The sequence below is a fragment of the Heterocephalus glaber genome, unplaced genomic scaffold, assembly GCF_053883595.1.
Source record: "Heterocephalus glaber isolate CG9 unplaced genomic scaffold, H.glaber_assembly_v1.0 deba00000122, whole genome shotgun sequence".
NCBI lineage: Eukaryota > Metazoa > Chordata > Mammalia > Rodentia > Bathyergidae > Heterocephalus > Heterocephalus glaber.
This window is the reverse complement of record NW_028258138.1, coordinates 65,814,685-65,839,627: the sequence shown is the minus strand read 5'-3', so window position 1 is coordinate 65,839,627 and position 24,943 is coordinate 65,814,685. Positions and strand designations below refer to the sequence as shown.

The 24,943-nt window shown below is 37.6% G+C and overlaps 1 protein-coding gene across 5 annotated transcripts in view; it reads left to right on the top strand.

Moving 5' to 3' along the window:
• The window catches only part of Lsamp (limbic system associated membrane protein), a 2,156,433-nt gene extending 2,131,490 nt beyond the window's left edge, over positions 1-24,943 (top strand). For 4 of the 5 annotated variants that reach the window (XM_087208915.1, XM_004835678.4, XM_021263283.2 and 1 more), the window contains 2 exons: positions 11,472-11,504; positions 17,163-24,943. In XM_087208915.1, coding sequence (XP_087065041.1) covers positions 11,472-11,504; positions 17,163-17,268 — 139 coding nt within the window. In that variant the 3' untranslated portion in view covers positions 17,269-24,943. The remainder of the gene's footprint in view (positions 1-11,471; positions 11,505-17,162) is intronic. The other variant, XM_004835679.4, reaches the window with a different exon arrangement.

The window sequence follows — 24,943 nt, the reverse complement described above, 5'->3', positions numbered from 1 at the left end:
GGAATGGATCGAAAAGGCTGATGCAGACTTCTTCTAGTCTTTAGAGTGCAGACCCCCAAAGAGCTTCCCCTGTGTTTGTGTCCTGTAACATTTAGCATAAGGCTTGCAGTTGCTGTGAGAGGCTCTGCCAGGAGTAGCCAGGAAGTGGATCCTTTCTTTAGGAGCTTAGCTGTGGGTTCAGGGTCATGTTATGGAGGTAGAATCCTTAGAGGAAGTTGTACTACCTAAGAGTTAAAAAATATACATTTACATTAAATCATCAGTACAGACTCAGCCCCTGTCAAAAATGATGTCATGTCCCCCAAAATATAAACCTTAATTTTAGTTTGTCCCTTGGCTCCCTCTTTCTCTGCCATCTTAATTTTTATTCCTGATGTATTTCTTGATGTCTTTTTTCTCTACATTTCCTTCTATATTCACCTTATGTTCCATCTGCATGTTCTCTTTGATATCCTTCACAGAAAACCAAAGAAAAAGTTTTGATAGTATTAGCATTCACTTCTAAACACTGGCTATTTTCAGCCATGCAAGCACCACAAAGCCACACTCATCTATATGGAGTAAATACTGACTTCTAAAGAGGCAAGGCACAAATTAACCTTAGTAACAACTTCCCTTATACAGTCACTCTCTCCTCAGGGTAATCTTTTATCATCACAAGCTATTTGTAGGTATTAAATGAACCAAGCTCCTCAATGGGAGAAAAATCAGCATAAATGGTCCCACCTTACATCTCCCCTTGCATACTGCTGTGAAGAAACACACCTGCCAAGCAGGAACACAGCACGACATAATGAGATTGGAATTCCAATTTAAGGTGTTCGGTGGTCATAGGCACCAGATGTATGGGAGGAGCAGGCTGACTACTCACTGGGACTCCACAGAGAATTGTCAGCTTATATCCACCACAAATCAGTGGGGGGAGAGACCTTACAAGTCATTTATCATGCTTCTTAATTGGACGCTGGGGAGCCAAGCACTGCCATAGTACTGGACTACTTTGCTCATCACTATGCTTGCTGACTTCAAGGAAAATGGTTTCCACGTCTCTGTAAGACATATGTGCATTTCATGCCTAGACATTACCACTAACATATGATCTCCACTACCCACCGTAGCTTCAGTCCATTCTACTTTTTATCTGTCCCATGCTCACAATAAACCTTCTGATTTAATCTCCTACCTTGTAAGCCTTATATTTATAAATACGAAAATATCCAGTATAACATTTTTAACTGCCCCCCAAAATACTTACTGTTTGGGACAAGATATGTAGTCTGTTTTTAGGGGTAAAAAAGCAGCAAAAGCAGTAGGAAATAACTATTTGCCTCAGTGTTTATTCTGTTTATGCTCCATGCTCATTAGCTCAAACAGCTCCGAGCATCCCCAGCCATGTTCTGTGTTAGAGTTGCTTGGCCGTTCTGCAATGCTTTCTCAATTAGATATGTAGATTTTGTTTACTGCACTATAACAAAGAGAAAGCAGGGCTTGGTTGGAGAACAGAAACCAAGCAGTAACTTGCAGTTAGAGCAATGGGAATTAAAAAAATTTTTCTGCCTAGAGTTCTAGAACACAGGTAAGTTTATCAGTGAAAGCTGACAAAAGCATCGGTGCTGAAAAAGACAATGATTTTGCTCACTGGAGGTTGGTCTATCCTTGGAGGTTCCACCCTCCTATTTTGAATTATTTGACTTCTTTGATGTACTCTCCACTTGCTTTTCACCTGTGCTTTGTAGTTTCTGTTAGAATTCCTGCCTTTTTTTCCTTATGAGGTCTAATCATTAGGAACACAAGGAAGATCCTGCATTCTTCCTGAAAGTTCAAAGTAGTTTTTTGCACAGATAAAGTTTATTTGGCAATGAGCAATATTGTGAGGACACTGATCATTTAGTCAAAGAGATGTTTTTCTATAACTTACTCTGATCTGGGTGTTAGGGATGATTAGATAGAGAACAAGCCAGGTGCAGCTTCTGTGCTACTAGAGTACAGGCCAGACAGAAAAGTACATGAAGGAGATTAAATAACTGCAGTAAATTTTGTTAAAGCTCTATTGAGATATTCACAAGCTGTTTGGGAAAATAGAGCAGGGACACTTTAGGTAGACTGGGCTGGTCAGTGAGAAATTCCATATGAAAGTGGAGTTTCCAAGGAAGAGAGAGGAGAAGGGAGAGGGGAACAGAAAATTCTAATACTTGCAAAAGTCTGTAATCCAGAAAGAGGTTTACTGATAAAGATCCATATAAAATCTAACTAACTTTTAAAATCTAGGGGAAAATTATCTTGTTGCTTACTTCTCTTCTTTTGCCTCTGATCTGTTGGACAAAAGAAAGGAGAGGGAAGGAAGGAAAGAAGGGGGAAGGAAATAAGGAGGGATGAAAGAAAAAAATGAGGGAAGAGAGAGAGGAAAAGAGAGGGAGAGACAGAGAGAGGACAGGAAGAATTAAGTGCTGCCACCCTAAGGAGTGTACCCTTAGGGCAAGCAGAGCAAGCATGCGCTGGCTTTCCTGAACAGCTGTGCATTGCATCCTTCCTGTGTACCGTGTAATAGGCATCACTGTGAGGGGTGAGAGCTGATTCTCTGGAGTGAGTGTCCTGCGAGTCTGTTTTCTGGTGGACACCTTGGAAAACCTCAAAGCCTTTCACTAAAGTGGTCTCACTGTAGGCTTTTATTTTAGTTGTAGGACTGGTCACATTGTAAGGAGCTGTCTGCATGTCAGGGAGTTGTACCTGCATGCACCTTGCTGCAATGTGATATGTGGAGTCAGTGACACAGTGAGAGTGGTAGGTAAATCAGACTTGTTATGGAGGTGTCCAGGAACTCTGAGGAACAAAGTGACTGGGAAGTGCCCCGAGCAGAGCTGCCTTTACCAAGTGCAGTGCTGTCAAGGGTGACTCTGAGCACACCAACATTCTTTAATCCCTTATCTTCTTATTTCCAGGAGCTTTAAAGCCCTAGGAAATCTCACAAATTCTCTTATTATCACTGTATTCAAACTCCATGGGCCAGTTACCTCATTTGGTGATATTTGAATATTTTTGATTTTCTCACATACAAAATGAAAACTCACATTACATGGATTAAAATGGTCTTGAATCCCTTAGGATTTTGAATCTAAAATGTATTTTTAAATGGATCAAAAGTTCACAATTTAGAGTTCAGAAATAGAAGGCATGGACTAACCCCCTCCCAAAAAAATCCCCACAAATCTCTAGAAACCTGTCTAAATCAGTATTTTTAATCTTTGTTACCTAGTGAAGTAGGTGAAGTTACAAAAGTCTTTAAAATATACATAGAATGTATTTTTAGAACACAGAAAATATAATCTACTTTGCATTATAATGACAGTAGAATCAACAATTAAGTGGTTTGGAGGCTACGAGTTAGTTCTTTACTAAAGGAGTTCATTGGTTTCTTTTTTTCTCATTTAACAAAAGCTTTTGTAGTTATTTATGAGGAAAACTGAATTTTCTTTATCCTTCCTGCCTTTAAACTTTATTTTTCACAAATACTTTCCAGTATTTACTACGTTCTTCTTTTCAGGGGAAATACATTTTTCCTTGAATCTCTAAATGTCATACAATAAAGAAACATTTGGGCTTATAAAATGTTTTGTGTCTAGCTATAATAAATATGATTAAGTAATGAGCCATATATTCCTCATAATTGCATCAAGAGGCAAAGGATTGTACCAGCAGGTGTAGTGGGTACATTCCAGGCACAAAGCAGAAATACTTGTTTCTTCTTTAAGACAGAAACCACAAGTCTGGCCCTGAGTACCTTCCTGACAACTGCTTCAAATGAATTTACTTCAAGAGTTTTTGTAATCTTATATGTACTTTTAGACAGTATAGCCCATGGAAATCTCTTTATTAAATGTAACCCCTTGGGCATTCTCAAACATTTTAATGCATTGATTATTAAAAATTAAACCTCTCAGGCTGAATAAGAAACTTACAGGATTTGAGAAAGCTGACTTGGTGTAAGAGACTTAATGAAGTCCTATCTCTGTGCTGAGGGTATTTAGTGAAACTGCATTTTTTGTAACTATCTATAATGCCACTGAACAGTTTATAGTGGTTATAATCAAATCATGCACCTGTATATACTCTGCGAGACAATTAACCAGTACATCAAGCTTGTGACCAGAAGGACCCCATAAACCTATATAATACATTTTATTGCATTGTCATTTCATGCTAAGATCATAGCCCTTACAGAAATTAAATCTCACCCATTTTAGGTTCTCTCTTTTTTACTATGTGGCATCGGCCAACTAAAATCTGAGAGGAGAAAAATCAGTTTCTTTAGAATGTGTCAACCCAATGCCAAATAATCAGAAATTAATGATTTTATTGTCCTTGGATTTAGAGGGGTCTTAAAAATGCATTGATTTGCTTTCATAGTTTCCTATTCTGGAAATAAATGTAATGCATTCTCGTTATGGAAGAATTTAAAAATATATGAAACTTTAGAAAAGAAGATAAAGATCATTTATAATCTCTGTCCTCAGAGATGACATCATTTATACAATGTAGATGAGTGTTTTGTCTGGATGTGTGAGCTGCCAGTGTGCTGTGTGATCGATACTCCACCCTCTCCGAGGGTGGTGTGCCCCTGGGACTTGCTCAGAACTTCAGGAGAGCCAGGGCCAGGACCAGCCTCTTACTCATCCTCAGCTCTCTCCCCAGCTCACCTTAGGGTGTTTCCTTTGTTTTGCCTCTGGGATTCCCAGTAGGAGTCCTTCATATACAAGAGCACTTCCATTCTCTCTCTAAATTGGGATCTTCATGTCTTCTTTTCCGTACATTTTTTTAACAGAATAGCTTTTTATTTTTAAACATTTTTTCTCACTCTATTCACTGTAGAACATTTGCTTTATAGTGGTTTGGTCATCCAACAAATGAAAAAGAGTAACAAGAAATTATGCCAGCATTAATTTTAATTTGAGTTCATTCATTCACACATTCAACAGGGAGTTTTACCCTCCTACAATAAGGGCTGTCATATTCTGGGAAGTCAACTGCTGTCTAGGTCATTATTCATCCCAAACAACATCACCCAGAGAAGTCCATTTCTACCTCTCATTAACCTATGAGGAAACACCTTCACTGAAAGTACTGTGGCCCACATCTAGCTAGGGGAGACCAACTTCCTTTCCCAAATATTGATGATTTGATACTATTTCTTCTTTTTTTTCTTAGCCAGTGTGACATGGTCTCTTAGTTACTGGGACAATGGCCCTTCTATGAATGAAGCTGAGGGGAATAACCTCAAGGTTGAGATTCAGATCCATTTCTCTGTTTTGACATCTTTATCCCTTAACTGGAACTAGAATGATTACTGTGATTTCCAGAGATTTTTAGTCTAGAAATATTAAGCATGAGGATTTATACAAAATGAATATCATACATGGGAGGAAATCAAAAGCTCTAACAAAACAAATAGGAATCACAGGGCATGTCTTTTTCTATGGCAAAAGAAAAAAAATAATCATACTTGTAAGCAGAACCTGCTAATCCCTAAAGCTTCTGAGTAGAGTGGAGAAACCTATGAGAAAGAAATTAATAACTTTCAAAGTGTGGCTTTGAAAATTGAATTAATAAAAATGTCTCTCCTTTAAGCCTCTATAATAATAAAGGTTTTATTTTTCAAAACCTTGGCCAAATGAAAAGTCAGAGGACAAAAATCCATGTATTTCCATGGAGGAACTTTACACATGTTCTGTTTCGGGTTCTAGGCATCACTGGGGGAGGAAACGCAACAAGTCCGAACTTCTCCCTTCGTTGCTTTTGTAGTCTAATGATTTTAACCCCATTTCTCTCTCCCATTGTCCAGACAACAGAAGGATGGCATCTCTATTGATTTTGGACTCTCTCTCCCCTAAAAACACACAGTTTTACTGATTCGGGCCTGGGGGGAAATACCATGAAATATATTAAACCCTCTAATACATCATTTTCAAGCCTGCAGCATGTTAGAAGATTGGCTTTAAAGTGCTGTGTCACACACAAAGAGAAAATGTACCCTTATCCAAATGGCTTTGGAAAGTAAAAAATGAGAAGTTTACGTTCAAATAAACACTCTGGAATTAAAACAACTGTGAAAACAATATAAACCACCAGACTCTATATACATGTGTGTGAGTGGGGATGAATGCTTATAAAGAGGAGGTTAGAGCCACTCCCTCTTGACTTTGTGCAGAGTCAAACCACAGAAAATCAGTCCTCCCTATGAATTTGTTTTACTCTCACCTATAAACCCAAACAGAACTCAAAAGAAGCAACAGGCCTAAATTTTCCATGTACAAGAATATGAATGTTTGCTAAGATAGTGAGGGAGTTCCCAAACTATAACTTTGGAGTTTCTAATGAAGTGTCTTTCATATTTGCAACACTAATTTTGAGAGAGCAAGGAGAGTCAAGAGATAAGAAGAATGCATTTTCTGACCTTTGAACAAAAAAGAACCTTGAGTTTTTATTTGTGTAGGTTTAAATTCTCATTTGGCATGAGGATATTTTTAAATAAAGTTCAGCCCACCAGAAAAATTTCTACCTGCCAGGATTTGAGAGGTGCTAGTAGGAGCTTGTAGCCCCATGTGCGTCTTAAAATGACTGTGAATTCTCAGCAATAGACTTGCCTTGGGGTTAAGGCTTTGTGGTTCCAAAAAGACAAAACAATCTCCACTCCCTGAAGCTTTAGCTAGGGTCATTCGTTCATTCATACATTTTATACACTCAGATATTTGTTCAGCGAATCTATTGGAAACTTACTCTCTACCAGGGAAATAGCAAGCTGAGGATATAGTAGTAAGCAAGAGAGACATACATATTCCAACTAAAGAGGATGAATCATTTGTTTTTTGATGGTGCACATTTGTCTAACATGGCCAAACACAGATTCTGGAAAATCAAGGAAGGTTGGCATAAATACATGTCAAAGCACCTGCCTTCCTTAGTGTTTAATGTTAATTCTTCCCCCTGGTGCCTCCTTAAACCCCCTCTCATTAGGAGCTAAGATCTAAGCATTTGACAGGGATTCTTCCAGAGAAGGTGTGGAACGTCATCTACACTAGTACCTCCCCAGTGTTCTGTCCATCAGCTTGCTGCAAGTATGCCTTTGGAAATTATACTTGCTTTAATTATACCTTAATTATTACTTTAATTATATTTTAAAATTATGCTTACTTGTTAAGTCAATTTGCTAAAGCAAGATCAATATGTATGGAAAATTTTTCATGAAAGGCATAAAAAAAATCATAGGTTCCAGGTATGTCCTAATGAGTGTGCTCAGGGAATCCCTACAAGAATATTCCAAGGAATGCAGTTTTCATCAAAAATATAAGGTCACCTTTGGACTAGAAAAAGAATAATTTTTAGTTGTTCAGGGATAAAATAATTTTATTTTCCTATTAAAAGGAATATCCCTTTTTGAATAGTAACATTTCATGCCTGCTGTGACCCTGAAAAAAAATTTTTCTTTCTCTCACCATTGCCACCCCATGGACAAAGGTGATTTCTTTAGACAGCATATAGGAGCATATCGTAATATCACCACAAGATGGCAGCAGCTACTCAAATTTCCAGAAAGCAAATCTCAACAATATGCAAGGATTTGTGGTTTTTTGTTGTTTTTTGAGGGGAGGGGAGGTGGGGGTTGGGGGATGTTTTCTGGGTTTTTTTTGGGGGGGGGTTGCCTCACTAGAGAATATTCTATTATTACAGAAGAAAATGCTAGGAAATCACAATACAAAAGAAACACTAAATAAACACTTTTTTTCTAAAGACGTGGAATTCCAAGTTTTAATATCTATAGTATTTCACAAAGAAGTCTATTTATTACAGGAAGAGGAAAGAGTGCCTAAAATTTAACTTCTAACATGGCTTGCCTTTTTAATTTATTTCAATAAAATATACATATTTCTATCTGACTTTTTCTGATATTTTCTTTACAGAATATAATTTGTGATACCTTAATATCTTCCTTTTGTTTAGCAGAGGAGTGCCTGTCCCCTAACATACTCACACTTGGTACTCACAGACTCTTACGTGATCCCGTGCCAGTGTCTAGTTCTTGCAGAAATGTTGCCAGTTTTACCCTGACCGAGAAGCTGCCTAATCAATCTACTTCCTGTCACTTTTTTGTGCTAGAATTTTCTAATGTTCTGATGCTCCATTAGTCATATTGCTGCAATATATTTATATATAAATATTTATATCATTATCATCATCAACATCATCATCATCATCATCATCATCACTTAGACCTATATCTTCATGGCTTATTTCCTAACATATCTATTTTTTCCTTTTACAAAAATTTGACTGAAAATCCTCTCAAGAAGGGATTTTCACCACAAAACTGCCAACAACAACTCTTATTTAATTAAGTGCTTATTACATGTCAGGTACAGTATGTGGATTAATTCATCTAATCCATAGCATACATTTATAAGAGGCAGGTTAATTAAACCCACCTTACTGAAAATGAAACTAAAAGAAGTTAAGAGGTATTTTCTAGTTTAAGCAGATTCATTGGCTTTCTAGCCTTCCTTGGTGCCTGAACAATTGCTTGAAATTATTATTGTGAAGCCTGTGGACCAGACATGAAATAAGGAAATTCTAATATTCTTTGCCTGAATGTAGTCCTCATCAAGAATCTAAGTCCCTTTAGCAAAAACTATCACTCTGTGGCCTGCAGTGTTCTAATACACTTTAAAGGTTGATAAACCAAGATACTTGACCCAATAGTCTTGCTTTGCCCAAGAGCAGAGCTTTTCTGGCCAGTATTGTGTGATCTAAATATTCCAGTGATGTCCCTACAGCTATAAAAGCCTTGCTTATGTAGAAAAAACAAATACTAGACAGGGGCATAATGTTCCGGATTCTGGCTCTAAAGCTGGGAATCCTAAATTTCAGTCCCATTTCTGCCTTTTGTTATTTGTGTAATCCCTCTAGGCCTCAGTTTCCTCATATTGCAATGGACACTTTCCTGGAAGTGTCATTCCAACGAATTTTAAAGCAATATGTTAATTGCAAGGAAAAGTTGTTAATGTAAGTATTATGAAAAAAACTAGTGGCAATGTGATTAATATACAATATGGCAAGTCAGTGGTTGGATCACAAGACAGGCAGAGAAGGTTGTAAGCAGGTAGAGACTGGTGTTCTGTATATTTAAAGAACCTCAGTTCACTTCCAGGGTAAGCACAGGTTCAGTTGCGCTGACTTCTGCTACAAAAGGAGAATTCTTACTCCATTCTTCTGTATGACCTTGCAGTGTGTCACCTTTGTTAATTTAGTATGTACTTCAATGACATAAAGACAGGTGTTGATTTCTGTGAGCATCCTCAGAAGTGAACCATGAACTCCTCCAGCAGTTACAACACAACAGGACACTTGTGCTGGGCTTCTCTTCCACATCTGACCAGTTTAGGGAAACTGTCGCCACTGCAGGTGCAGCTAGCTCTTAGGGAAACCCTGGATGTGACTATTTTTACTAATGTTAAACCATAACCAAATATTTTCAGACACCAGAGATGAGGATAATCAACCCCTTCTTTATAATCACAAGAAAATATTACACTATTTGAGAGCTTCTCCTTGTGGCCTACTTTGCATGGACGAATAAAAAACATTTATGAGGGAGGGGATTAATAGGCTGCCCTGAACCTTGGAAATTTTGCAGACTTGATTTCAAAGGTTTGACCCCTGTGCTATGTCACAGGATAAAGAATTTAGCTTCTCACATTCCCTACTTTTTCCCTTGCAGGTTAGGGGAATGCTTGGCATATATTTCTTTTGCTCATTTTTTTTTTTCTTTTCTGTTTTGGGCCATTCAGAATACCTAAAGTGGCTGGACTACAATAACAAACACAGACAAAGCCCATGTTTCCATGGAATTAAAAGTCCAGTGAGGGGGCTGGGGATTTAGCTCAGCTAAATTTCATCTGCCTTGAAAGTGCAAGGTCCCAAGTTCGGTCCCTGGCACCAAAAAAAAAAAAAAAAAACCCAAAAACAAAAGTCCACTGAGAGAAGACAGGTGCTAATCAAAGCATCAAACACATTTTCAATTTATATTGAAGAGAGTGCTGTGAAGGAAAGCAGAGCTTATAATAAAGAGACCTAACATGTCGAGGAGATTGAGGAGGACTTCCTTATAGAAGTGGGAACTAAATTCTGAAGCTGAGAGATTTCTAGATGAGATATCCCCGGTCCATATGCCCTGTGGCAAAGAAAACATGATACCAGAAAGAACAAAGGAAAGCTGGTGAGCGGATAGGTTTTGATGAGGTTGGAGGAACAAAGGTGGCAAAGAGCCACAGAAGCAATGTTAAGAATTTTGATCTCTACCTTGGAAGCCACAAGAAAGCATGAGTGGATTTCAAGCAGGACTATAAGGTGCTCAAATATCCAACTCACAAGGGTCACTCTGGCTGAAGGGTCAATTCATTCTTAGTGAAATCATGTTATTCAGGAATTCAGGGCTGTGTCGTGATGGTCAAAAAGAAGAAAATCTGTGTCACCTGGCCAGCTTGGACTGTTATATCCTAAGTTGGTCTTGAGATTCAAAGAGGCACTTTATGGAAATTTTACTTATTTCTAAAGATCCAAAAGTATTGTGGTTTATAAGAATACTTAAAAGAATATCTAAATATTTACCCTATATGATCTCTTCTAACTTTGACATTTATTTATTTGTGCAACATTCATTGAAACCTGTTACATACAGGGTCTAATCTAAGCCTTGGGGATTCAATACTTGACAAGAAATACACCACTGCTGCCCTCATGGAGCATATATTCTAATGGAGCACAAAACATAAACAAGCAGATAAGTAAATGTTTAATATGATACCAGGTGGAGACTAGTGCTACTTAGATTAGTAGGCATAGTAATGAAATAGAAAACACAACAGAGAATGCTCCTTTTGAAAAAGTGATTGGGGAGACCTTCCTGAGTTGGTGGCAAGTCCGCACAAATCTGAATGAAGTGACTAGGTGAGTGATACAGACCTGGGAGAACATTTCAAGCAGACGAAACAGCACGTACAAAGTTTTCAGAGTCTGAATAGACTCATTTGTTAGAAGAAGAGCATGAGGCCAGTTGGCTTAAGTGGAGTGAATTAAAGGCAAAATGGTAGAGTGACTTTGGGAACCAAATGCAGCCCATGGTGGTTGCCCTGAATTGCAGTTAAGAGTGCTTTCTCATTCCATTCTCATAGTTCGCATACTTCTCTACATGCATGTGTACTTGCAAATCCATTGTTGCCACCTCCAAATGCATATGTGTTCCAATCAGTCTCTTTCCATCTGCTTTTCATTCTATCTCTAACAATCTCTTTTCCTGCTAAAATGATTTCCTGCCTTTTCTCTCATTCTCCTTTCAGTGGAGAGTACCAGTCTACTTTCATGTTAACTCTCAGTTGATAAAAAAAATTTATTTGTTTTTGTTTTGCTAAATATTTCTTTTTTAGAAATTGGTACCACGGTGCACTTCAAACAAAAAGGTATGGTTTTATTTCTGTTTACCTTCTATATGTTAAAATTAAGATTTCATAGCAATGTATTGGACTTCTATACTTAAGTTTGTTTCAGTTCAATAATTTGTAGTGTTAATTTCCATAATACCTTTAACATTATTTTACCAAATTGTGAACTCTCTTATTTATAAAAGTCCCTGATCCAATTTGTGATTTTTATATTGCTTTTCGCAGTTTTTCTCTTAAAACCCTGGGTCTGAGCAAGTTGTTCTTTGCCCTACTTCCCAACCCCTACCTTCTTCATCTCAAGTATCCATGTTCCATTCTGGCAGAACTGCAATTTTGAAACAGTCCCTGCCCAAAGTCAGGGCTCTCAGAAGAGATATCCAGCTTATTCTACAGTAACTTGTTGCCTATTGAAATAAATACTTGGCTAGACAGTGACATCTAGACTAGACATAGCAGCAAGAGTATCTATTAGAATGAATCACTGGAGCAGTTAATACTCCCGGACCTTTGTGAAGCCTTGGTCTTCTGCTGCTGAATCCTGCTAAGGAGTGCAATTTCATGTGCTTCAGCTATGCTATGTACTTGCAGCAGCCCTGTGACATATCAGCCACCTATTTTCTCTACAAAGACAGTGCAACCATGTCAAAGCTTCATAAAACCGACCTTCAAATGGAAACAATTATGAATTAAGAACCCCTCTTTATAAGTACAATAGATAATCTCTAACAATGTCTGTGCCTGGAGCAGAGCCAAAGAGGCACCTGTGAGGCCAGATACCACCCTGCTTAAGTCCTCATGGTCATCTACTTGATTGGAAATTGTTTCATTTGAGGATTTCTTCTCTGAGTCTCCAAGAGAAATGAGATACCTGAGATCACTATCAATGGTGAAAACCTATTTTCGTGGCATTTAGGCCGTACCAGCTTCCAAGGGCTGCAGAGATTATAGACACTTTGTTCCTTCCTCTCAAGAAAGGGCCAGCACTTTGTTGGTATCCAGTTCTAGCAGGTCCTCACAGAAGGCAGCAGGAAACATGCAGAATCATTTGAGTAGTGAAAGCATAAACTATTGTCCTCTTCTGCCCTTTTCTTCCTAGCACTGTGATTACTGTATTATTAATTACATTTGAATCTTAACTGGCTAGCATTATATGTAACAAGATACAGTTTTGATGTGGATGACAAGAACTCTCATGTAACCAGAAATAGTGCCTAAAATTTTAAAATATGTGTGCCAAAATACTGGAGGCTGTTTTGATGGAAAGCACTCAATGATTCCAACTTTTCTACACAAATACTTGAGCCTACCCAAATCTCACTTTACAGAGGGTGAATATAATGCATAAAAACTCATATTGGAAGAGTCTAGATTTAATTCTGAGACCCATACTCAATGGAAACATCATTATACTCCCTTCTCTAATCTGCCCTGGCCTATGGAGATTACAAATGTCAATCCTCAATTCATTCATCCAAAGGCAGCTGTACTAGCAGGAAGTGGACAGCAGGTGGAACCAGAGTCAATCTTACCACCTTTACCTTTTATCATGGCTTCCCACAACGCCAATGTGCCTTCTTAGTCTGCACATCTAGATAATATTGAACAGAGATATTGAGGAGATTCTGTGGATTGCTCATCTCCTTTGCTTAACAATTGTTGTTTAAAGTGTTAAGTTATTTTGTTTTATTTTCAGTAGCTCCATTAGTCTTTCTTTGACAATTCTAAAAAGAATTCAAATTTTAAAACTCCTCCAGCCTTTCTTCTCTGCTTGTATGGTTAAACTATATCTAGAATAAAATTATGACTACATTTGATTCCTTAGTGGCTAAAAGGAATGCTCAAGGATTACAGAGGACATAATTAAAGAACACTTTGAATAAATGCAGTACAAAATCCAAGAAATGAACCCTAAGGACAAAGAAGAAACAACAGAAACCTGTTGGCCTCATTTGAATCACCCAGTAATTTAAGCACATACCGTATCTCCAAGCACACAGTCTTTAAAACCAGGTGTTGAAAAACTACCTTTGTCTTTCTTCGAGATTTTTGAGATTTTGCTTTAAGACAAACCATTTGGCTCATATTTGCAGTTCAGAGACTTCCTCCCAAAATTCTCACATCCCTCAATTTCACAATGCTTTCTCAGTCTTGCCCTTAATTGCAAGTATTGCTGTTTTGTAAGGATTTCCACGGCCAAGTGCAATCCAGTATTTGGCTGTTACAGTCTCCTTTACCCTGTCCTGAGGTTAAGAAGTTTGACTTGATGTGTTGATTCATGGCTTGTAGTTTTGCTGCAGCTGAATTTTGCCCCTTAAGGTCAAACATTAAAAGCCTTGACCCAATTCACCTACCAATATCTTTTGATTCAGGTCAGTATTTAATTCATTTCTGTTATCCATAATTTTATGTTAATAACAATAATAATGATGGTATAGTTTACTGAATACTTATGAGAAGCCACACATATCGGTGTTGATGCATATATGTAACACACATTAAATGTGGTTAAATACAAAGATATAATTTTTGTCTATGATATCTAAAGCATATAGCAAGTTTTTGAATTTTGGTTCTACTTGCCCGTCTACCCTTAGGGTTAATTTATGTCTCCAGACTCTCTTTCATTATATCTGTCAGTGTATGAAAGGACTTGCTCAGCCTGGCCACCTGGCATGGAAAATAAGATTTATCATTTGCATTTCCACAAATAAGCAGAAATTTCATAACTATAAACTAAAGCATAATTAATGATTTTGCTGATTATTCTTCTCTGAAATAGCCATTAACTAAAGTAGTCTCCTTTGCAGTCATGTACATCTGTAATTGCATGCACACTTGTGATGATACCCCAACTATTGCCCATTTATCCTGGTATTCCTCAAGTCTATTTATTTAGTCTCAAAACCAATTATGACAAAAGCAAGTCACATAACTATTTTGCATAGCTATATGAAAGCACTTAATAAAGTTAATAGTTGATAGAAACAAAGATATCTGTAAGAGATGTACACCATGTGATTTAAATACATGTTAATACTATTGAGGATAAAATGAAGTATTATTAACATACTCATATTGGTATTCTCTGTTATAGCATGTGAAAGTAATACCTAATTCTGCATCGTGCATTCTAAAAAACTAGTAATACATGTGTAATCATATGTGAACTTGTTATAGCTTATATCCTTCCCTCTGTGTATATAGATGCACATAGGCATTAGCAAGAATGCTACATGGGAACATGTTTGTCCAGGTTCATATACATACATATTGTATTTTTCAATTATAAATATTTTCTTTCTTAAATATTTACTACCATGCAAATAAAATGATAAGACAGCTTTTTTTTTTAGCCTTCCTCAAATACCACTCAACTCCAGGATGTCAGAAAGATAAGGTAGCCTATTCTATGGCTAAAATGAGATTATGGAAGTAAACAGACATTTTCTGAGGATTTACTTAACATTATTGTTGAGGTAAATCAAATGGAAATAATTTTTGCTTAACTGTGTAGGACCTTGATAATGTAGTCTTTCTCTGTTTTGAAAGGCTCATTGATACACTAATACAGTCATCCAAGAAGCTGATGTCATCTAATGTATATGAAGGAACTCAAAGAATGAATAAGGAACTAAATAAAGAATTCTACTAATCTGGCTAGAAACCTTGGGACATTTCCATTAAGAGAGCTTGAAGGTCCCCAAAGTTCAAAAGTCTGTAGATAGAAGAGGAGAAAGTGGAGTAGGAAGGACATTGAACTGACCCTAGAGATGAACATGGTATGAATGCCAAGTCAGCAGTTACTAATCAGGCCCTCAGTCCTGCATCCATAATCTACTTGAAGCTGAAAGCAGCTAAAGTGACTTTTATTAACATGACCCATAGCCATTCATAAAATCAGAGTCTTAGCTGGTTGATTATTCAGTTTGTCCCCATTATACATGATAAAGCTCATTTTACATAGAAACTATGCTGCTCTGTACATGTTCATATTTTTATATTAAGTAATATTCTTAATAATCTCAAAAAGGCATTCTAGCCCAAAATACTCATTCAAAATCATTTTTGCAAAGGTAAAAGTTATCTCATTGTAGTTTTTTTGTGCTGGTTACTGTCTTAATCCATCCCAAATTTCATTCTGCCACCAGCCACCTTTCGTTGAGCTTCACTGCGTAGTCCTGGTAGGCAAAGGCTTGGGAGCCAAACACCAGGCTAAAAACCCAACTTCTCTGCTTATGAGCATTGGAAACATGTACATGGATTTGATCTCTCTGTGCCTGCTATTTCACTGTAAAACAAGTTTAATTATATATTTATCTCAGCACAGGTAGGTGCTTGTATTTATAACAGTGCCCAGTAGACAATTGTTTGTTGCTTTTATTGTCATTGTTGCTTTTATAAATTACATAAAACGCAAATTAGGGGCCATTCTTGAATTAAGTATTTCCCCCTGTTATCCTGTCTCCAACCTGGTATATTTGTAAACAGTTTAGGAAAAATTTACATACCATAAGTTTCTTCCAACTTCATTGCAATTGTAAGCCATCATAGTTTTACACACACACACACACACACACACACACACGCACACACATTGGGCTGCATATGTGCCCTGAAAGCTTCAAAGAGACTCTTAATTACAGTTGTACCAGGTTTTTTTGGAATGTCTTTAAGTCTGTAGCCTTAAAGCCAAAGCATCTATAGTGATTTTTTTTTTTTTTTTTACTTTAATGGAATATGAACAAAAGGAGAAAAGGAAACAAAGTATAGGAGTCAAAGTCCTGACTGACCTACAACTTCTGCCCCAATACTCCTTTGGCCATCAATACACAAACTCCATTTCCAAAATCCTCTCCATGCCACTGTCTCTATCGGAGTCACACCTGCTGCTCCCTGTGAGTCCAGCGTTGGCAGTCCTAGAGTGACAGTAAGTGACACAGACTGTCATGCCTGGTTTAGGTCTGAGTGCATTCAAATCTCAGAGCTGCTGCTGATAAGACCTTCCTCTTAACATTTCTGGGCTGGTTAGTTTGTTTTTATTGTTGTCATTGATTTTGTTTTTGATTTTTAAAGTGACAGGTGAAGATTTGGAACAAGATGATCCTTGTTTCCCCTTAAGACTCTGCAATATGTGGCTGACCTTTTACCTTGATAAGGTGCCACCCATCCATAAAATTACTCTGTAGTAATTCCCTTCCCAATTAACAAGGAAATAGTTACTACTTCTCTAAGAAACAAAGGAGTCTTGAATTGGCAAGACATTTTATTGGTGCTGTATGAACTGAGAGGAAGTACTTACATCCAGCTGCTGAAGACCCCTCAGGGGGCAGCACTGGCCTCTCAGTGAGACGTGGGCAAAGCAGGCAAGAGGACTTGGGTGGACAGCACACAGCACATCGGGGAGTGGTGAATGGCCATGTTAGGGACAGCTCCAGCAAGAGCATTCTTGGTTTTGGAAGTCTTTAGTTTTTGGAAGTGATGCTCTTTAAGATACTCACACTAGGATGAGAAGGAGTAGGAAACATTTAGAGCCCTTCCTGAGCAGCACATAGAGAGCAGGCACTGGACATCAGCACCTGGTCACATCTTCCCTTGGGGCCCATCAGCTGTCATCTGTAACAAAAGCCACCAGGATATAACTATTCTCTTTTCTCTCTCTCCTCTTTTACTGTGCAGGACCTGGGTCAGTGAGAGGAATAAACGGATCCATCAGTCTGGCTGTACCACTGTGGCTGCTGGCAGCATCTCTGCTTTGCCTTCTCAGCAAATGTTAATAGGATAAAAATTTAAAAGTAATTTAAAAAACACACAAAAATGCGTCACACCGGATACAGAGAGAGAGAAAGAGAGAGAGAGAGAGAGCGCGCGCAAGATGGGGGGAGACTGTTTATTTCACAACTTTGTGTGTTTATAAATGAAGGGGGAAATAAAAAATGAAGAAAATCCAACATTTTAAACAATTTTAAAGTCCATCAGTAAAAAATTGAGCACAATTCAGGGTGGGAAATGAAATGTTCTACCATGATATGTGTATACCTACTAAGCAAATGAATGCTGTATAAAGACTGCATCATGCCAAGGACATCTGGAAATTGAACAAATAAGACAAAAAAGAACTACATGGAATTAACTCCCCCCCCCACACACACACAATTTATCCTTCCTCCTTCATCCGTTTTCATCTGTGGGGAAAAATATAAGGTCTTGCCTTTAGTGTTTATATTTCCATAATCTCTTTATTCTTTCTCATTTGAGCTGACTTGTAGCCATTTCAGACCATCAGTGGAATCTTGTGTTGAGCCTTTATCAGACTACCCTGCCTCCACTCTCTCCAACTTTGAGATCCCCCCTCTACTTCCAGTGTGTTCTATCTTCCCACACCCACACTGAAGATTTCCTTTCATCCAGCCATCCCACCTCTCTTCACCCCACCACCCTCCAGAGCATTTGTCAGGCCGCAGATGCTAGGAAGTGCCATTTTAATTTTTTTCACTGTGCGTGTGTGCTCAAGTCTCTCGCTCTCACAGGAGTGTACATGCGTGTGAGTCTGTGTGTCTCTCTCTAAAGCATGCCAAGGGAATGGTCCATGTGTACATAGACTCATTGTGCTGTAGATACTGTCCTGCATTGTAATTGTGAAACGCGGCTGTAACGAGTTGCTGGGGGAAGATGGCTGGGAGGGAGGTAAGGAGCAGAGTCCCTCCTCCATTCATGGCTGTCACATGACATCAGTGTGTACTCAAACCAGGCTGTCCCCTCTTTCAAGGGCAGGACCCCATATTCCTCCTAGTCCCATCTTCAGAACCCAGTAAGGAGTCACTCAGAATATCACTGTCAATGAAAGTGCCTACTATTGATGGGATGAGTGAACAGTGGAACAGATCACTGACATGCTAAAATTACCTAGGAGAGAAGGTTTCAGATTTCACTTATTTCATGAGTCTGAGGGAGTCATACATTTCCTGACTTTTTACAGGCTTGGGCCTTGCTTCACTGCAAAAGTAAATAGCATAGACTGAGCAAGAACCCAGAAACAGGAGTGTTCAAGTGTTAGCTCCATGAGAAGAATGATGAGGCACATGGAGATACTAAGAAGCCCTGTTTTGCCTTCTCCTTTATCTTCAAATAACACTGCACTTGCCCCATAGATTTCCCTGAGCAGAGATTGTTTCCCCTTTCCGACAAAATACAGTAAGTGTGAGCAAGACAGGAAAAGTAGACAAATGCCCAAGTCCTTCCCCACATTCTGCAGCTACTGTTAGAGCTCTAATATGAAGCACTGAGCATAAGGAAAAAGAATGCCCTTCTGATGCCCCTTTGCAGATTTTTGCCGTGGTGGTCTAGCTAGTACCACATTTGACTGCGTACATGACCCGTCTGTTCCACTGATGATGTCTGCACCACCACTGTTCACAGGCTCCATCAGTATCCTAGGCCAGGCCACTCAGAATTGCATTATAGCCACATCCTTTGCTCTTTTTAAATTTGCATCTGTACACGTCATCTTGACATTAACACAGAAATGTAAGCTAACTCCTTAACCAAGAGATCCGGGTCACTTGTAATTAATTTAGGCAGAAGTTATATGAGAACCACAAATGTTAGTATCACCACATAACCTAAAAAGCTTTCTTAGGAAAGATTTTGCAGAGAGAGCTGGCTCTGCATGTAGATATCTTTGTCAAAAAACTGACCATTGCTTATAATTAGACTATAGGAGGCATTGGAAGTGGTTCAGCTTATGAATGGACAAGGGAGCACAGTTGAGGCCATAAATGAATACAATCCCACGGAGCCAAATATGGTAGCTCATCAAGTGTTTGAACCTTGAAAATAGCTATCACATGATATAAAATGAGAAATTCATAATTGGAAGAAAGGAAGAAAAGAAATGAAGAAAGGGAAGAAAAAAGGATGGAAGGAAGGAAGGAAGGAAGAGAGGAAAGGAAGAAAAAAAATACAAGCAGTATTTTAAATCTCTTCTAGGGGATTCTTTGTTTCTTTTATAAATTTATCATGTTTCTTTTGTAATTCTGCAGTTTAGTCAGGAAAGAGAGGAAAATTTGGACTTTGGGATGAATAAGAGTATTCAAGGCAGATTCTGGGACAGGACAGAAATTTTTATCCGAGAAGGTAGCTAGGAAAATAGAAGGCGAGCCATATTCCTATGCATCATAACTTATTGACAATCAGGCATTTCTCTAACAGTTTGGTCTTCTTAATATAGAAAAAAGTGATTATTACTTTTAATGACATACATTCCCCATATGTTGAAGAGTCAGTCACACCTTTAAGTGGAAACTTTTTGAGAGAGTTCATAATAATTTAAAGATGCAGGGAGAGAAAAGGAGCAGGAGTTAATTCTGATATCCATTAGTGTCACTTTCAGGAACAGATGCCTGTGGCATGTCACAGGCTTCATTCACACACCTGGCCTTCTTATCCTCTCCACCCTATCATAAAGAAAAGGTCTTGGTTTTATGGGAGAAGTGTCTCCATTGAAAGGAATGTCTTGGCCATGTCAGTATCATTTGTTATCTTGATTTTAATATAATGGACCATATATTAAACATAATTAAACAAATATTTAAAAATCTGGTGTTTGCCTATATCTTGCAAGATTTGTGATTTTTAAAAATGTGCTTCTTGCTCTTGTTTCAGAGACCATATTTGCTCTAGAAATCTCATAGGGTAGGAAATGTTTCTATGCTTTGTGGGGAATGGAAGTCATTGTGATTTGGAGAAAAGTTGAGAATAAATGTTGACTTAAAGTACTAACACCAAGAAACTATCAAGTCTCAATATGAGACTTTTAAAATCGAATTCATTATATTATTATAAATCTCTTCAGGAATCTTGTATATTGCAATCACAGCACTAAAAATCACCAACTTTGTGGAAATAATGTACTGAGAGAAGTGCAATGTATCAAATAATCTGAATGGCTAATACATCTTATACCCAATGTATACAAAATGAAACTCCCATTCCTAAAACAAAATCTTTAGCCCTAACTTTCAGTCAAGAAAAGAGGAAGTGGCCTTGACCTGGGGCACTTCCAGAAGAATGAAAACTCTCATAGGTTTTACAACTATAGGGTTTTAATTATACTCTTTGTGCAATATGCATTGAAAGGTCTTTGCCTTATTGGAGGAACAGCTTTTCTCATTTTAAGACATAAAATCCCTCTATTCTAAAAGAATTACAGCTTATGGGAGAGTAGCTATATTTTCTGTTGGGAAGGATTCTTACAGGCCTTTGCTTCTCTTTCAGGTCAGACAGACTTCTCCCTGGCCATGGGCTTGGTTTTTACTATGTAATCAGACAAGTGGGGTTATAATAGAGACCTTCTAAAAGTACTCGTGATTTTCATCTTCTTGGAGGACAGAAACAAAAATTTGTTTCACCTCTGAAAATCAACTTACCTCCTTTGCACATGAAACTAGCACTTCTTGGCATGAAATTGTTTCAGTTATTATCTACAGAGCTCTTACTCTAGAGTCACCTTCATCCCTGAGTTGGTCATGGTTTGACTGTTTCTAAGGCTAGTCTCCTTGAATTTCTCATTTTGTTTTTTGCAGGCTTTGAATTATTTCCAGAAACAATAATATATGTGTGGTTTTTAAATTAATTATATTGGTACATTTAAGGTATACACTATAATGACATTCATCATTGGAAATTTGCACCTTTACATAATCCATCTTGGTTCTTATGTGTGTGTTTTTTAATCTTTACAGATGCTGTATTTACAATAATATATGTATTATAAGAAAAATTTAGTATAACATTTTAAACTTAAATGGAAGAAGAGTAATGAATTTGGTTTATTTAAAAAAAAAAGAGCTATATTTCTTTTAGAAATATGTGAAGCCCCATTTTGCCCACTTTGTAACTATTTGCTTAAAAGAAGTTTGTTTATGGACACGTACTTTGAGAATAACCATGTCCTAATTTTTTTCTTCATCATCATAAACATTTAGCCTGGATTTAGTTTTGCTTCCCAATAACTATTAGTTTTTATAGCAGTGTAAGTGCAATGCTATATCAGATGTAAAAAAAAATTATAAAAACTTTAAAGACAAATGAACATACTACAAAAATAGTGAGATAAGTCCTTGAGTTCAGAAAGAAACACAAATCCAGTTTAGGAAGTCTCCTTTCTTAAGTACTTAAAATATTTCTCCTCCAGAAACTGTATTTGTCCCAGTGATGTAAATTTTCCATCATGGTTGACACAGTATCTGTAAACACCTCACTAAATGCAAAATGGAGTTTACATTTACGTGCATACCAGTGGGAAGAGAAGTAAACTATTATCATTTGCATTTAGGTATGTTGTTTAAATGTCCCCAAATGAAAGTCGAGAAAGAATTTGTTTTCACTCAGCAATGTACATCACTTGGCAAGGAAGCTAGTGTTAACATTAGGTTTAGGTTTAACATTTACAGCCGTGGAATGTTTATGGATATTGTGGAAAACTTATTTAAAAATCTTGATTTCTTTTCAGCACATTTACATATTCTGTGCTGATTAATAAATTAGACACCAATCATGTGTAAATCAATGTAAATGCCTAGTTTATGTACATAATAAAAACTATGTAAACTTCATTTTTCATGCAGGGCCCAAGTTCAGCTAAACCTGTAAATCTTAAAGAAAAAAATTCAAATAAAAATAAAGAACCAAAGTATTGCACAGGTCAAAATGGAAAGAAGTAGGACTAAAGGCTGTGTAAGGTTGCCTCAGCCAAAGGAAGCAGTCCCTCAGCTATACTTTCAGTTTCACAACCTGCTCAAGTCACAAGTGCACTTTGATCCTTCAGGACTTGAGTGGAAATTCTCCCAAATTTTGCCTGTCCCAAAACAAGGGGAATAAAGAGATAGAGAGGAATAGTTTGAAGGCTCTGTACCTGTTGTATCAGCTACCAGGTGTCTTGTTATTTCTTCCTCACCATCTAAGACATCTCATTTAAATAGCTGGAAGGAAGTTACCTACACCCTGATGAGGAAAACATTACTCGGCTTTTGTTTTCCACTCAACAAAAGCATTGGGAAAGCTTGTCATCTTCATTCTAATAAATTGTGGGATATAAGAAATATGTTATATCCTTGAGAATTATCTTGCTGTGTTACCTTAGAAAACAATTTAAAGTAAAAGCAAAGAAAGTAGTTTTTACTTGATTTGTGTTTATACCGAATTTTACAAATCAAGGACAGAATCATTTCAATTGGAAGAACCTTGAGCATGATGTCTTAGAGTCTTTTTGAAGTGCCTGTTGTGTTTAACACATATATCAAATGTCACCAACTGAAACTCAAGAAAGAATTTGTTTTCATTCCAGCAATCTATATCTCTGTATCTCTGTATCTCTTTTCTTTCAGCAAGGAAGATGTATTTATTTCCCTATTATCTGAACAACTGGTACAGAGTCATCAAAGACATGACTTTCAAGGATGGATGTTTTACAAAGACTGTTCTAGAAAGAAATTCAGGTCACATTAACATGAGACTTAAAATTGTGCTCCTTCATCTAAGATAAAGACACTTTAAAGTGAAGTGGAAGTTGTATTTGACTGGAAGTCATGAAAACTTGATTGTAATCCTTCCCCTGGACACAACATCTATATGACATTGGCAAACCACTTAAACTTCCTGATTCTTGGTTTCCTCATCCTGAAAGTGAGGAATTTGGATGACATTTTTTTAACCTCTTTCACGTCTTAACTCTCTGATTCTAAATAAGAAGTGAATGTTCACTTAGTACTGTGCCTGCCTCATTATCGAAAGCAGCTCTTTGTCATCTCTAGTTTGTTTTCAGAATCATCATTCTATCATCTCTATTTCAAAAGCTGAAACTTCCTAGAATACAGGGCCTTTGGACTGATTCTATAATTCTCTTCTACAAAAACTTACTAGCAATGCAGAAAAAGGGGCACCCTGAGATTATACTGAGGTTATTGAAATAGCTGGGGTTATTTTTTGTTCATAATATTATAAAATCTAACTCTTGAACTAACTCCGAATAACCTTTCATAGGAAGGAAAATAGCCAGATTGGGCATTAAGCTTGTAAAAAATGAGGAAGTTGTGCATATGAAAGGAAACAGTTTTTTCTCATCCAGGGCTGACTGCCTCATTCTAGTAAATGTGTGTCCTTGGCTTGAGCTAATGGCTATATCATGTGGTCCCAGGCAAGTTCAAATGGGTAATCTGTGAGAAACAGGCAAGACAATATATTTTGTTTGAGAGAGATATATTTCCTTGACTTATAGGGTATGAAATCAAGCAAATAAATGTACAATAAAACAGGCTTCAATTTTTTTCAAGAGTCTAACTCTATAATATTTGAATAAGTGGAAAATATGACAAATATACATTTTAGGTGATGACAGTTGCACACTAAGAATTATTGTGAAAGCCAAAATGAAATGTGAAAGTTAAGTTCTCTGAGAAGAGTTTTAAGCAAGAAAGATGATTTCTGAAGTAGTTAATGAGGAATTATTTTCTTCTGCCTTGCTCTGGATGGACTGAGGACAAGTCCACTCTCTTAGAGGCTCATCTTAGCGTTTGTCCAATTTCCTTTATTGCCTCAAAGGACAGAAGGAATGTGAGAGTCCCAGACACTGAAGAGCAGAGTATTTATAATTTCCCAGCTTTAGCATTACTCTGTGTAATAAGGGTAAACAAAGGGCTCAGAGTACTTATGAAGCCCTTTTTGAGTGAGTGAGGACCTGTCTACTGAAAAACTCACACTTCCATGTTGTTTCAGAGGTACTTGTTTTAGGCGGTGCTCCCGAATCTACTCCTACAGCTACTTCTCTGCAAAAGCCTTCTCTCTGTAAAACCAGTCACAGTAAATACCTGCTTCTTCGCAAATGAAGAAAACACAAGGAACTACTAGCTTCATGGCACGCAGCAGCAATCCTAAGCTACCAAGGAGCCTTTTCTAAACCCACTTTGCTAAGTCTTTGCTCTTCACCAGGAAATGTAAAAGACTTGTCCTGGTGAATCGTGGGCAGGTTCTGCTCTCTAAGTATTTACCGGGAGGGGGAGGCTCGAGGGAGGACGTGACTGGGGAGGGAAGCAGGGGAGAACAGCTCCTACCTCTTACCCACCACCGCTTTGCCCACCTTCTCACTGCTCAACAGAAGGTGTACAAATCCTGCTCCTGGTTAGAATTCTCCGTATTAACAGTGTTATATACGTATAAATATATATATAAATACACTCCTTTTTTTAGCCCTGTAGACATGAACTGATCTTCCCTTGATGATATAAATTCATGGCCATTATTTGGGTTGGTTTTTCTGTTGCACAACGTATTTTGTTTTTCTTTATTGGGTGGATTTTTTTGCCCCCTGGGTCCTAGCTCTGTGAAGGAAAATAAAAAGCGCAGTGTGTGTACAAAGAAAAATAAAATTAAGAAAAGCTTATTTTCTTTTCCCTTTAAATGTA